Source organism: Nomascus leucogenys, chromosome 2 (assembly GCF_006542625.1).
Source record: "Nomascus leucogenys isolate Asia chromosome 2, Asia_NLE_v1, whole genome shotgun sequence".
Classification (NCBI taxonomy): domain Eukaryota; kingdom Metazoa; phylum Chordata; class Mammalia; order Primates; family Hylobatidae; genus Nomascus; species Nomascus leucogenys.
Window position 1 is genome coordinate 62,363,405 of NC_044382.1, and position 13,956 is coordinate 62,377,360.

Here is a 13,956-nt window from a genome sequence, read left to right on the forward strand (position 1 = left end):
GAGGCTTGGAGAGAGAGAGAGAAATGTGTCCGTTATGCAGCTAGAAGGTGGCTGAGCCACAGGGCTGAGCCCAGCCAGCCTGGTCTGGAGCCCATGTTCTATCTAGGACACTGCGTAAATAGCTGGTGCAGGAAAGCCCACAGGGACTGCCTGGTCTCTAGGCCCTTCTGACCTCACCTTTGCTGACCCAGGGTAGGGCTCAGCCTGAGATGTGGACAGGTGTCACAGGGACCCTTGCTGCTCTGTGATAATCACACACAAGCTTGGTGTCTTCATGCCGTTTGAGCCGCTATAGTAAAGTACATGAGACTGGGTAACTTATAAAGAACAGAAACTTATTTTTCACTGTTCTGGAAGCCGGGTAGTCCAAGATCAAGGTCCTGGCCTCTGGTGAGGGCTGGTCTCTGCTTCCAAGACAGTGTCTTGAATGCCACAGTGTCCACTAGAGGAGAGGAATGCTGTCCTCATATGGCAGAAGGCAGAAGGGCCAAAGGAAGTGGAAACCCTCCACCAGAACCTTTTGTAACAGCTTTAATCTATTCATGGGGGCAAAGCCCTCACGGCCTAAATGGCTCCCAAAGGCCCTACCTCCTGACACCATTGCGCTGGGAATTAAGTTTCCAACACCTGGATTTCGGGGGACACATTCAGACTAGAGCACTTGGGGCATTTCCTATACCTTTTACCACACAGTAGGACACCCTCCCCCATACCTCCCTTCCAGAAGGTTCACAAGCCTTTGTCAGAGGGTTACTGCTGGTGGGTGACATCTCAGAGAAGCAGAGAGTGCCCAGCTCTTGTACTTACCAACTAGTGACCATGGGTGTGCCCTTTCCCTTTGGGGTCCTCAGTTTCACTATCTGGAAAATGGATGGGCCAGGGAGGGGTGGGTCAGAAAAAGTCATCCTCAAGATATCTTCCAAACTTGATGCTGCTTTTGCTTTTCATAAGCCAATATGGCAGGAGACAGCAAATGAAAAGACTGGAAATTGAAGGAACACTGAAGGAAATTGAGGGAGCGCAGTCATTAGGAGTTGGAAGACCCTGGTCTGGCCTCCTGCAAACTCTTCCTGGCAATCCCCTGGAGCCTCAGTTTCCACATCTGTAAATGGGGATGACAACATGTCCCTACAGACACAACCATACCGGATAGCATTTGTGAACCTGCTCTGCAAACGGCAACATGCTCTACACGTGCAGGAGGTGGTTTTTCTTGCATAGATGAGCTGTAAAGGGTTTCTGTCTTTTGCACAACATGCATCTATCAGAAGCATCTGAGCCAGACTGCTCAGGGGCGGTAGAGTGGGGCCTGTGATGACCCACGTTCCCTTTCTCCTCTCTCTCCAGTTATATTCGCTGTTACTACTTTGCTGTGAAGACCCTCATCACCATCGGGGGGCTGCCTGACCCCAAGACACTCTTTGAAATTGTCTTCCAGCTGCTGAATTATTTCACAGGCGTCTTTGCTTTCTCTGTGATGATCGGACAGGTATCGGGGCACCAGCCTGGTTTCCCACCCCACCTGACTGCAGGGGCCCCTCCTACTGTTGCCAGAAATGTCACCTTCTGTGCCTGTTGCTTTTGGATTAAGCCTGGGAAAGAGCACTAGACTGAGTCAGGAGCCTGGAGCACTGGACCCTGCGTGTTGAAGGGGGTGGTGGTGAACTCGGCCCTATTCCCTCTCTGAGGTCATACTCATTTGAAATGTCACTTCCCCTGGGTGCACTGGGCTGAATGGTTTTCTGCAGAGACCAAGGGAGAAACCCCTGGTGTTTCTGGTGTGCCGGGGCAGCATCTTACATTCTGGTTGAGACACGAAGTGACAGTCAGAGGTTCTCAAATTTACCTTTGAAGGGCCCCGCCCCGCGGAACAGCACACTGGCTTCCTATTTCCTCCAGCATGGAGTCAGACAAAGTGGCCACCGTCACCCAGGGACTGTGTTGTACCAGAATCAGCCCAGCCCAAGGAGCTTTCCCCCATGGTGTAGTCCCAGGGACCTGAGGCCACCAAGGGGCTGGCAGTCTCCCTCCCTTCCTCTTCCCCATATCCATACTGGAGGCAGAACTTCCCCGTCAGTAAAACTTTCTCTGTGTGATGACATCTGCCTACCCCGCTCCCAACGCCCCGCCAGGAGCACATGCCCGTGGTCTGTGTGAAGTGACACATCCCAAATCCATGGAATAGCCCCCACCCCCATGACCCAGTGGCTTCCTTGACCTCCCACAACCTTTCCCTCCAGATGAGAGATGTGGTAGGGGCGGCCACCGCGGGGCAGACCTACTACCGCAGCTGCATGGACAGCACGGTGAAGTACATGAACTTCTACAAGATCCCCAAGTCCGTGCAGAACCGTGTCAAGACCTGGTACGAGTACACCTGGCACTCGCAAGGCATGCTGGGTAAGATGGTCACGCCCTGGCAGCCACCAGCTCCCAGCCAACTCCTGTTGCCTGGTGCCCGGTGCCCTGCCTTCGGGGTGCCTCCCTTGTCCTCTGTGTCTCTGAGGTCCCGAGTACTGGAGCCTCTCTTGGCTGTGTCCCCAACATTGGTGTGAGAGGAGCCCAGTGGGGCCCCTAAAGTGCCTCTAGCAGGGCTGTCATGAGATCCCTGGAGACTTGGGGGGGGGCTTGTCTTCTGTGTGCCTGCCCCCCTCACTTCACCCACCTTGAAATGCATCCCCATCCAAGAGCGAAGTGTAGTTTGTTTGTGTGTTTGTTTATTTATTTATTTGACATGGAGTCTCGTTCTGTCACCCAGGCTGGAGTGCAGTGGAGCAATCTCGGCTCACTGCAACCTCCATCTCCTGGGTTCAAGCGATTCTCCTACCTCAGCCTCTCAAATAGCTGGGATTACAGGCATGTGCCACCATGCCCGGCTCATTTTTGTATTATTAGTAGAGAGGGGGTTTCACCATGTTGGCCAGGCTGGTCTCGAACTCCTGACCTCAGGTGATTAGCCAGCCTTGGGCTCCCAAAGTGCTGGGATTACAGGTGTGAGGCCAAAGTGCACTTTAAATTTAAAAAAAAAAAAAAAAAGAAGGACTGTCTATCCTTCCTCTCTCCCTCCCTGTCTCTCCCTCCCTCCCTCTCTCTCTCCTCCTCGCTTTCTCTCAGGGCATTGCACACCCCATGATGGGCACAGCAGGCTTAGCCCTGATCTCTTGAGGCAGCTCTAGAGCTCCACAGCCAGGTTGGAGTCCTGAGTTTATCCGCCGAGCTACAAGACTACAGGCATGTCACTGCCATTTGCTCATCTATAAAGTCGAGATTATAGTAGGGCACCTCTTGGGTTGCTTAGAGGATTTAGTAAAATAATTTTGCCTTTAATCCCAGCACTTTGGGAGGCTGAGGCGGGAGGATCACTTGAGCCCAGGAGTCAAGACCAGCCTGGCTACATGGCAAAACCCCGTCTCTACAAAAAGTAAAAAATTTAGCTGGGTGTGTTGGTGTGTCTCTGTGAGTCCCAGCTACTCAGGAGGCTGAGGCTGGAGGATCGCTTGAGCCTGAGGAAGTTGAGGCTGCAGTGAGTTGTGATTGTGCCACTGCACTGCACTGCACTCTAGCCTGAGTGACAGAGCAAGATCCTGTCTCAGAAAAATAAAAATAAGTCCCCGTGCGGTGGCTCATGCCTGTAATCCCAGCACTTTGGGAGGCTGAGGCAGGTGGATTGCTTGAGCCCAGGAGTTTTCAGACCAACTTGGGCAACATAGTGAGACCTTGTCTCTAAAAGAAAAAAAAATTTTTTAGCTTTTCAGGGTTCAAAGTATTTAAAAAATTTTATTTTAATAAAAACTAAGAACTGAGATAATCTTTATAAAACATTCTAATAAAAACTACCTGGCTTGGCTGGGTGCAGTGACTCACTCCTGTAATCCCAGCACTTTGGGAGGCTCAGGTGGGTGGATCAAATGAGGTCAGGAGTTTGAGACCAGCCTGGCCAACATGGCGAAACCCCGTTTCTACTAAAAATACAAAAAATTAGCCAGCGTGGTGGCGGGCACCTGTAGTCCCAGCAACTCGGGAGGCTGAGGCAGGAGAACCACTTGTACTAGGGAGGTAGAGGTTGCAGTGAACCAAGATCATGCCACTGCGCTCCAGCCTGGGTGACAGAGTGAGACTCTGTCTAAAACAACAACAACAAAACAAAAACAAAAACAACAACAAAAACAAAACAGGTGCCTGGCTCATAGAAGTGCTCCAGAGACTTTAGTTCTTGCTGATGTTGTCCTTCCAGGGAAGTGGGAACACAGATGACCAACAATTGCAACAGCGCAGGGGCTACTCACATAGTAGCTGAGTGGGGGATGTCAAGGGAAGGCAGGGAAGGCTTCCTGGAGGAGGTGACATTAGTGCTGGGTTCTGAAGAATGAGTAGGAGTTTGGGAAATGCACAGGGGTGCTCCTGGCAGAGGAAATGGTATTGGCAAAGGCCTGGAGGTGAGAGAGGGTGCACTACAAATCTAGAGTGGTTCCATGCGGCAGGGTAATGGTGTGCCCTGGTGAGCCGGTAGGTGGGCACTTGGCCTGTATGTATGTCTGGGGTGGGGCCCGGCCTTGCCTCTGACCCTTGCCAGGCCTTGTTCACAGATGAGTCAGAGCTGATGGTGCAGCTTCCAGACAAGATGCGGCTGGACCTCGCCATCGACGTGAACTACGACATCGTTAGCAAAGTCGCACTCTTTCAGGTACACCCTTTGGTGCCCTCACCCTCAGGGCTGTGGGAGGCTCCAAGCCCAATCTTCTCTAAACAGCATTCCTTTCCCTTCCTCACCGGGACAGGGCTGTGACCGGCAGATGATCTTTGACATGCTGAAGAGGCTTCGCTCTGTTGTCTACCTGCCCAGTGACTATGTGTGCAAGAAGGTGAGCTGGCCCGGCAGCCACCGCGGGATCTGGGGTTCACGATCCCCCTGGCTTTCAAGGAGCTGAGTTGCAGGGGTGCCTGCCAGCCCAGGGCAGAGTGAGATTGTTGGGGAGGGAGAGGAGCATCTGCGGCTTCATGCTGCAGTGACCCGAGCAGACCCAAGAACAGGAGCGGATTAGAAGGCTTTGCCGACTCTATGCAGTCAACACACATGTGCCTCGGGCTTTGCAAAGCATTTCCTCAGCTCCATTGACACAGGACCATGGGGGCCAGGACAAAGACCCCTCCCACCCCACCTTACAGAAAGGGGAACCGTAGCGCCTGAAGAGGGGCAGGGCCTTGACTGTACCTGGAACTGCTTCTGGGGTCTCCGTCTTCCCATCAGGAAAATGGGGCAGGAGAAGGGATGGGAGAGGTTGCAAACTGGTGGCCTTTGGGTAAGATCCAGCACACAGGTATTCTGTGGATTTTTTTTTTTCTAATTTTAAAAAAATGTTGAATTGGTCCTCAACCTTTAAAAGTTTGAAGATTTCATATAAAAATTCAGATTTCTGGCTGAAAACAGAAAATCTGCCAGCACTGGGTCCACTTTCCCAAATGGCAAGAGCCAGCTGGGGTGGAAGAAAGGTTGCCCCAAAGGGGAACGTCGTGTCCCTTCCTGATGCCACAGCCCCCACCACTCCCCACTGCCCCACCCTAGAACCCCCTCCCTGCTCAGCTTCACCCTCTGATCCCAGAAAACATCTGGAGTTGAATCCTGGGGCCTGACAATGTCTAGAGCCCTTTCTGCTCCCTGTCCTTGGGGTTCAAGGTGAGACCAAGGTCACTTGGTGAGTGAGGGGAGGGGTCAGGAACCCAGGTTTCAGTCCTCTTGCACAGAGCCGTTAATAAGTTAATAATAAGCTGTTAATAAGCGTACATGGGGAAACATTACCCAAGCAGGCTCTGCAAGACTTGGGAACCCCCGTCCCCAAGAAAGTCCCTGTCTCCAGGTTATATGCTGTGCAGCAGTGAAATTTCTGGAAGCAGAGAGCTGGGGTGAAGAAGGGAAAATGATGCTTCAGAGGGCTGAGAATTTAAAGCTGCAAACTTAGAGGCAAAGAGGGGTTTGGGAGCAATAGAGTGACTTGCCTGACATTGGAGCCACTTCCTGGCTGTGCAGCCTTGGGCAAGTGGCTTGCCCTCTCTGAGTCCTGCTCATCTTATGGATAAAGAGGGGGATGTTGATAGTACCTCCCTCATGGGGTGGTTGTGAGGGCTGAATAAGATGTGCATACAGAGCTTAACACTGTTCCTGGCACACAGCAGGTGCCAGTACTGTTGCTGTTATCTTCGTGAATGATGCAGAGTTTGCTTTAAATGAGAAAAAGTGAATCTAGAGTCTGTGATTGCAAATTAAATTGAGCGCTTGGTGAGCACGTGTGAAGGGCGCCCTCTGCTGTCTGGTTTTGCTCGGCAGCGATCTCTCTGAGACACCCCAGGGATTGGTTAGTGAGGTGAGGGTCCCCTCACCCTTTCACCCTTGTCAAACTAAACAGAAACATGGAGGCAAACCTCTCTTCCTTTTTGTTAAGGGGGTCATGCATGTGTGAAACGCACAGGAAATTTTTGTCAAATAAGTCAAAAGTGTGACAGTTACTGTCCTTGGTCACTCCCCCCACCCCTTATTTATTTATTTGTTTGTTTATTTGAGACCAAGTCCCACTCTCTCTCCCAGGGTGGAGTGCAGTGGCACTATCTCGGCTCACTGCAACCTCCGCCTCCTGAGTTCAAGCATTTCTCCTACCTCAGCCTCCCAAGTAGCTGGGATTACAGGCATATGCTACCAGGCCCGGCTCATTTTTTTGTTTATAGTAAAGACAGGGTTTCGCCATGTTGGCCAGGCTGGTCTCGAACTCCTGACCTCAGGTGGTGTGCCCGCCTCGGCCTCCCAAAGTGTTGGGATTACAGGCATGAGCCACTGCACCCGGCCCCCTTTTTAATTATTATTATTATTTTTTTATGTGGACCTCCTCTACCCCTTTTAAACACATGTGACTCACAGGTAGCTGGCCAGGACAAGGGCCCATGAAGGGATGAGGATTGGAAGGCACGTGGCAGACTAGGTGTTTCTAATTGCAGTCCAAAGCAAGCTATTCATTCCTGCATGCATTCGGTTTAACTTGGGCCATTGTATTCATTTTCCAGGCTGCCGTGGGACGACACTGCGCAACTCCACCACAAGCTGGGTGGCCTCTCTCCTCAGCTTGTAGGTGGTCATCTAGTTTTTTTGTGTGTCTCCTCACATCCTCTTGTCTCTGTGCCTGTCTTTGTGTCCACATTTCCCTTTTTTTAGGACACCAGTCATATTGGATTAGGTCTAGAAGGACGTCATCTTTAGGAATTACATCTGCAATGACCCTATTCCCAAATAAGGTCACATTCTGAGATGCTGGGGATGAGGACTTCAATATATGAATTTGGGAGGGGGTACATAATTCAACCCATAACAGCCATGAACTCTGGAACCAGACTGTCTGGGTTCAGATCCCAGCTCTTGGGCAAAGAGTGATCTAGACTCCGAGGGTTGTTGAGGATAAGTAGTACACTGCATAAAGCAATTTGGGGCTGGGCACAGTGGCTCATGCCTGTAATCTCAGCACTTTGGGATGCTAAGGCAGGCAGATCCCTTGAGGCCAGGAATTCGAGACCAGCCTGGCCAACGTAGCAAAACCCTGTCTCTACTAAAAATACAAAAATTAGCCGGGCGCGGAGGCACATGCCTGTAATTGCAGCTACTTGGGAGGCTGAAGCATGATGCCTGTAATCGCAGCTGCTTGGGAGGCTGAAGCACAAGAATTGCTTGAACCCAGGAGGCAGAGGTTGCAGTGAGCTGAGATCATGCCACTGCACTCCAGCCTGGCCGTCAGAGTGAGACTCCATCTCAAAAAAAAAAAAAGGCAATTTGAATACTATCGTTATTGTTGTTCCCATTCCTGTCGCAGTTAGCAAATGGTTCCCGAGCCCCTGAGATGTGCCAGGTGTAGACCTCATTTGATGGTGGGAGCTGCTATCTGATTTGCCCTGCCTCCATCAGTGAGTCTAAATGGAAATTTGCAGAATTCCATCATACCTGCACCTCCCAGGTTAGCTGGCACTTCCCATTCCATGACATCACTAACTCCCCCACTGCAACCCTGTCAGTTATGGAGGGCATGGGGTAGTCACTCCTCCAAGTCTACAGATGGGGAGACTGAGGCCCGAGAGGGAAGTGACTGCCCCCACACAACACCCCAAGTTGTGGTGGCAGGGCTGGACCCCAGTGCCTAGGTTCCTCCTTGCCGGACCTCCAGCCTCTGGATCCAGCCCTGGCTGCTTCTCTGGTGACTTTGGGGGATGGACAGAGGGACTTGTCCCTTCTCTGTTTCAGGGGGAGATCGGCCGTGAGATGTACATCATCCAGGCGGGGCAAGTGCAGGTGTTGGGTGGCCCTGATGGGAAATCTGTGCTGGTGACGCTGAAAGCTGGATCTGTGTTTGGAGAAATAAGGTCAGAGGCAGCTGGGGTAAAGTGAGGGGCCTGAGGCAAGGGCTGGGAAAGGAGACGGCCAGCGGGCAGTGCGAGTGTCTACAGCTTGGTAGATGCAGCACTGGCACCTGCTGATGTATGCGGGGATGGGGGCGGGGGAAGGCTCTCATCTGTGTGGGGCCACCACTGTGCTCCACACATGGGAAATGAAGATCTGAATGTGACCAAAACCGCAGTCTCTGAAGGGTCTCCTTTCTCCTTTCTCTGCCCCAGCTTGCTGGCTGTTGGGGGCGGGAACCGGCGCACGGCCAACGTGGTGGCCCATGGGTTTACCAATCTCTTCATCCTGGATAAGAAGGACCTGAATGAGATTTTGGTGCATTATCCTGAGTCTCAGAAGTTACTCCGGAAGAAAGCCAGGTATGTAACATTTCTTTCATTTAATAAAAAATTGCTAAGGACAATGAATTTCTCTTACATAACCACAGTACCTTTATCTTTTTTTTTTTTTTTTTTTTTTTGAGATGATGTCTTGCTCTGTCACCCAGGCTGGAGTGCAGTGGAGTGATCATGACTCACTACAGCCTCAACCTCCTAGGTTCAAGTGAGCGATCCTCCTGCCTCAGCCTCCCATGTAGCTGGAACTATAGGCACGTACCACCATTCCCGGCTAATTTTTAAAATTTTTTCTAGAGCTGGGGTCTCACTATGTTGCCCAGGCTGGTATCAGACTCCTGGGCTCACATGATCTGCTCTGACCTCCCAAAGTGCTGGGATTACAGGTGTGAGCGAGCCACTGTGCCTGGCCTAGTACCTTCATTAGAATAAGGAAATTTCGTATTGAAACAACACTATTATCTCATTCATAATCCGTCTTCAGATTTTGCTAATTCTTTAAGAGTATCCTTTGTACATTTTCTTCTTTTTCCATTCCTGAATCAAGTCTAGGATCACATATTGTAATTAAGGTGCAGAGTATTCTTAGTCTTCCTTGATCTGGGATAGCTCCTCAGGCTTTTCCAACCTTTAGTGACTTGGACTTCTTTTAAGCATACAGGCCATTTATTTTAATTAATTAATTAATTTATTTATTTATTTAGAGACAGAGTCTTGCTCTGTCGCCCAGGCTGGAGTGCCGTGGCACAATCTTGGCTCACTGCAACCTCTGCCTCCTGGATTCAAGCAATTCTCCTGCCTCAGCTTCCTGAGTAGCTGGGATTACAGGCACACACCACCACGCCCGGCTAATTTTTGTATTTTTAGTAGAGACAGGGTTTCACCATGTTGGTCAGTCTGGTCTGAAATTCCTGACCTCGTGATCCACCCTCCTCGGCCTCCCAAAGTGCTGGGATTACAGGCGTGAGCCACCACACCCAGCCCATACAGGCCAGTTATTTTACAGAATGCCCCTCAGTTGGGGTTCGTCTGATGTTTTCTCATGATTACCATTAGAGTCTGCATTTTTGGCAGAAAGAACTCAGAACTTCTGCAGCAAATGTATCGAGAGGTGCATTATGCCATTTACTTCCAACATTGATGATTTTTACTTTGATTACTTGGTTAAGGTTTCTGTACTGTAAACCTATTTTCCCTTAAACCTAATTCCTAAGTAATTAGTGGGTAGTCACCTTCAGGCTATGAGGATATCCTGTTCCCCATCAAACTTTTACCCACCGCTTTTAGCATCCTTTGATGGTTCCTCGCTATGATAGTTACAGAGATTGCTATGATAGTCATAAAATGGTAATTTTGTAACTCCACTCCTTCCTTGATTATTAGCTGGCAGTCAGCTGTATGGAAGAGCTTTCTCTTCTCTCCCATTTGTTTATTCATTTCTCAATGTATATAGGCATGGATTTACTTGATTCCATGAATACTCTGTTAACAATCATTATTTTGATGCTCAAATTGGTCCAGTTTGGCCAGTGGGCACTTTTTCAAGGTGGCTCGTTTGTGACTTTGTGATATCTCTGTCATACTTTAGCACTTCCTTGCTTACTCAAGGAACAGCAAGCCACAACCAGATGCCCTGGTTCATCTTGTACTTCCCTTGCAGTATCCTGGAAATGGTCATTTCTCCAAGCAGCCTTGATTCCTTTTACTGGGGGATGGTTTTTAGAAACCAAGATCTGAGTCATAGGAGCAGTCATTGCTACTGGAGTGCTACTAGGCCTCTGCAGCAGGCAGAACCAAGAAATACACTCACATACACACCAGGATGTATAAATACAAATATATATATATATAAAAAATACATATATAATATATTATGTATATATAAAATACACACACACATATACATATATATGCCAACTTCAGTTTTTCTGTCTATTCTACTGATTATCTATAAAACAATTTCAATCCAGCACCACAAAATTCATTCTTTTTTTTTTTTTTTTTTGAGATGGAGTTTCACTCTTGTTACCCAGGCTGGAGTGCAGTGGTGCCATCTCAGCTCACTGCAACCTCTGCTGGAATTACACGCCTGGCTAATTTTTGTATTTTCAGCAGAGATGGGGTTTCACCATGTTGGCTAGACTGGTCTCGAACTCCTGACCTCAGGTGATCCACCTGCGTTGGCCTCCCAAAGTTGCTGGGATTACAGGCGTGAGCCACTGTGCCCTGCCACCACATATTAGAATTCATTCTAATATTCTCCCTTTTCATACTTGTAAATCTCTTCTCCAACACTGAGCAATACAGAGAAGTTCATTTCGGAATTTCCAGCCCATGTCACTGTAAAAACAAAAAGTAAGGCTTCTAGGTAGACTTCAGTACTGGATGCAGTTCTTTTGTGTTTAGCCCGAGTATATATGATGTAAGTGTTATGTTCAAAGTCATCTGGAGTCCTTCTCTTCCTCCTCCACTCTTTAATGTGGTTACTTTATTCATTTGAAATACAGGTAGGTTCACTTGTTGCAGTTTACATTCCATTTAGGGCTCCTGCCACCCTGATCTTTGTTGACTTTTTCTTGTTTTAAGTATGTAGAACATTAACATGTTCCTGAAGGTCAACACTCTGCAAAATGGGGCACTCAGAAAAACGTCCCAACTCTCCCTGTCCCCATTGCCCCCTGACTGCAACCCCCATTATTACATGACTCGTCGCATCAATTTCTGCCTTTTCTTTCCTCTGCTTACTTTTGCAAAAATAGACAAGTCCACAAACATTTTCTTTTTTTCTTTTTTGAGATGAAGTCTTGTTCTGTAGCCCGGGCTGGAGTGCAGTGGTTAGATCTTGGCTCACTGCAACCTCCACCTCCCGGGTTCAAGCGATTCTCCTGCCTCAGCCTCCTGAGTAGCTGGGATTACAGGCATCCACCACCATGCCCAGCTAATTTTTGTATTTTTAGTAGAGATGGGGCTTTGCCATGTTGGCCAGGCTTGTCTCGAACTTCTGACCTCAGGTGATCTGCCCGCTTCTGCCTCCCAAAATTCTGGGATTACAGGTGTGAGCCACCACACCCAGCCCAAACATTTTATTTCTTCTTCTTTCTTACACAAAATGTGGCATGCTGTAGATTCTTGTACTTTGCTTTGTTTCCGCATGACGACAAAACCCGGAAATCATTGTCTATCAGTGCAGAGTCAGCTTCCTCATTCCTTTCCACAGTGGCAGAACATTCCTGTAAATCATTTAGGGTATTTCCACAATTTTGCAATTACAAACAGTGGTGCAACAAATAACCTTGTGCATCTGTATTTTGCATTGTTGGGGAACAGGTCATTCTTTTTAGAAAAGCCAGTTTTTATTTTCAAACCCTTAAGATCAGGTTTCAAATTGAGCGACAGGCAACGTAGTGTGTCAGGAACCCAACAATAGTCTGGGAGGCTGGCAGGGCTCAGATCCCTTCCATATGAGGTGCTGGCTGTGTGACTTTGAGAAAGTTGTTTAACTTTTCTGGTCTCAGTTGTCTCCTATGTAAAAGAAAGGTCATAACCTCTACTTTGCTGCTGTAAATTTTTTTTTTTTTTTTTTTTTTGAGATGGAGTCTTGCTTTGTCGCCAAGGCTGGAGTGCAGTGGCGCAATGCTGGCTCGCTGTAACCTCTGCCTCCTGGGTTCAAGCAATTCGATTCTCCTGCCTCAGCCTCCCCAATAGCTGGGACTACAGGCACGTGCCACCACACCCGGCTAATTTTTGTATTTTAAGTAGAGATGAGGTTTCACCATGTTGACCAGGCTGGTCTGGGACTCCTGACCTCAGGTGATCTGCCCGCCTTGGCCTCCCAAAGTGCTGGGATTATAGGTGTGAGCCACTGTGCCTGGCCTGCTGCTGTGAAAATTAAATAGTGTGCAGGAATGTCTCCGGTGGGGTGCCTGTCATACAAGAGAGCTCAGTGCATGTTAATAATGATCACTTCATGCCGGGCACAGTGGCGTATGATTGTAATCCCAGCACTTTAGGAGGCTGAGGCGGGAGGATCATTTCAGCCCAGATATTTAAGGTTACAATGAGTTATGATCGTGCCACTGCACTCCAGCCTGGGTGACAGAGCAAGACCCTGTCTCTAAGATAAATAAGCAATTGTTCCTCTGTAGCCATCAAATTCACCCTATAATTTTTCAATTGGCTAAAACCTTTTTAATCCACATATCTGGGTTTTCCTCCTTGTCTTGTATCACACATTCTTATTTTCCCCTTCATTCTATACAATGACACCATAAATTAACTGCACAGGGAGCTGTCATAACAAAGGGAAGTAACTCACCAGCATCCATTCCTACAGCACAGTGATGTATCGAGTACACAGTGCTGAGTTCTGGGGACAGAGTAGGGACCAAACAAAACTCACATTCTAGTCAGGGAACCGACAATGGAAAGATGAGTGATGATGTGATGTGTTTGGCTATGAGGAAACACAAAGCCACGGGAGGAGCAGGAAGTGACAGAGAGCTGCCTGAGATAAGCTGGTTGGGGAAGCTGCTCTGAGCAGGCGGCATTTCAACGAGACCTGCACAAAGCAAAGGAGTGAGCTGGGAGGACTGATGGCTGGGTACAGCATTCTGGGCAGAGGGAACAGCATGTGCAGAGGCCCTGGGGAGTAGCAGGCTTAGTGTGTGGGTGGCACAACAGCAAGAAAATGAGCATAGCTTGGTATGGGATCAGAGGAGTCTAGGGGAAGAGATTGGGTCGGACCTCAGAGGAAGATGGGCGCCATGCAGAGTTTTACACAGAGGAGTGACTTGTGCCTTAGGTTTTCACAGCAGCCCTTTGGCAGCTTCGAGGTAAAAGGATGTAGTGTTAATGTCCAAGCATCATGCACACAAAACACTGAGGTCCCCTGGGGAAGGAAGCTGCCCCAAAACTCACCTTACCTGGTTGCTCTCAAGGGACCCACTGGGCCCTTCCAAAACCCAGTCTATCTGAATTTCTCCCAGAAAATCTCCCCACGTTCCCCATCACATCAGTGGTGCGTGCCAGTGCCTCCTCTCTGGAGGGACAGGGAGATAGAGTGGACCCTTGTGATTCATGGACTCCATATTTGCAAATTCGCCTCCTCACTGAAATGGACTCGTAACGCCAAGATCAATACTAACAGGCTTTTGTGGTCATTCAAGGACATGCCTAGAGCAGCAAAATACT

At 49.0% G+C, this 13,956-nt stretch overlaps 1 protein-coding gene across 1 annotated transcript in view; it reads left to right on the forward strand.

The window, feature by feature from the left end:
• The window catches only part of CNGB1 (cyclic nucleotide gated channel subunit beta 1), an 87,069-nt gene that overhangs the window by 65,193 nt on the left and 7,920 nt on the right, over positions 1 to 13,956 (forward strand). The window contains exons 26-31 of the mRNA XM_030796277.1: positions 1,348 to 1,489; positions 2,241 to 2,400; positions 4,587 to 4,684; positions 4,779 to 4,862; positions 8,273 to 8,391; positions 8,644 to 8,790. Of these exons, the coding sequence (XP_030652137.1) occupies positions 1,348 to 1,489; positions 2,241 to 2,400; positions 4,587 to 4,684; positions 4,779 to 4,862; positions 8,273 to 8,391; positions 8,644 to 8,790 (750 nt within the window). The remainder of the gene's footprint in view (positions 1 to 1,347; positions 1,490 to 2,240; positions 2,401 to 4,586; positions 4,685 to 4,778; positions 4,863 to 8,272; positions 8,392 to 8,643; positions 8,791 to 13,956) is intronic.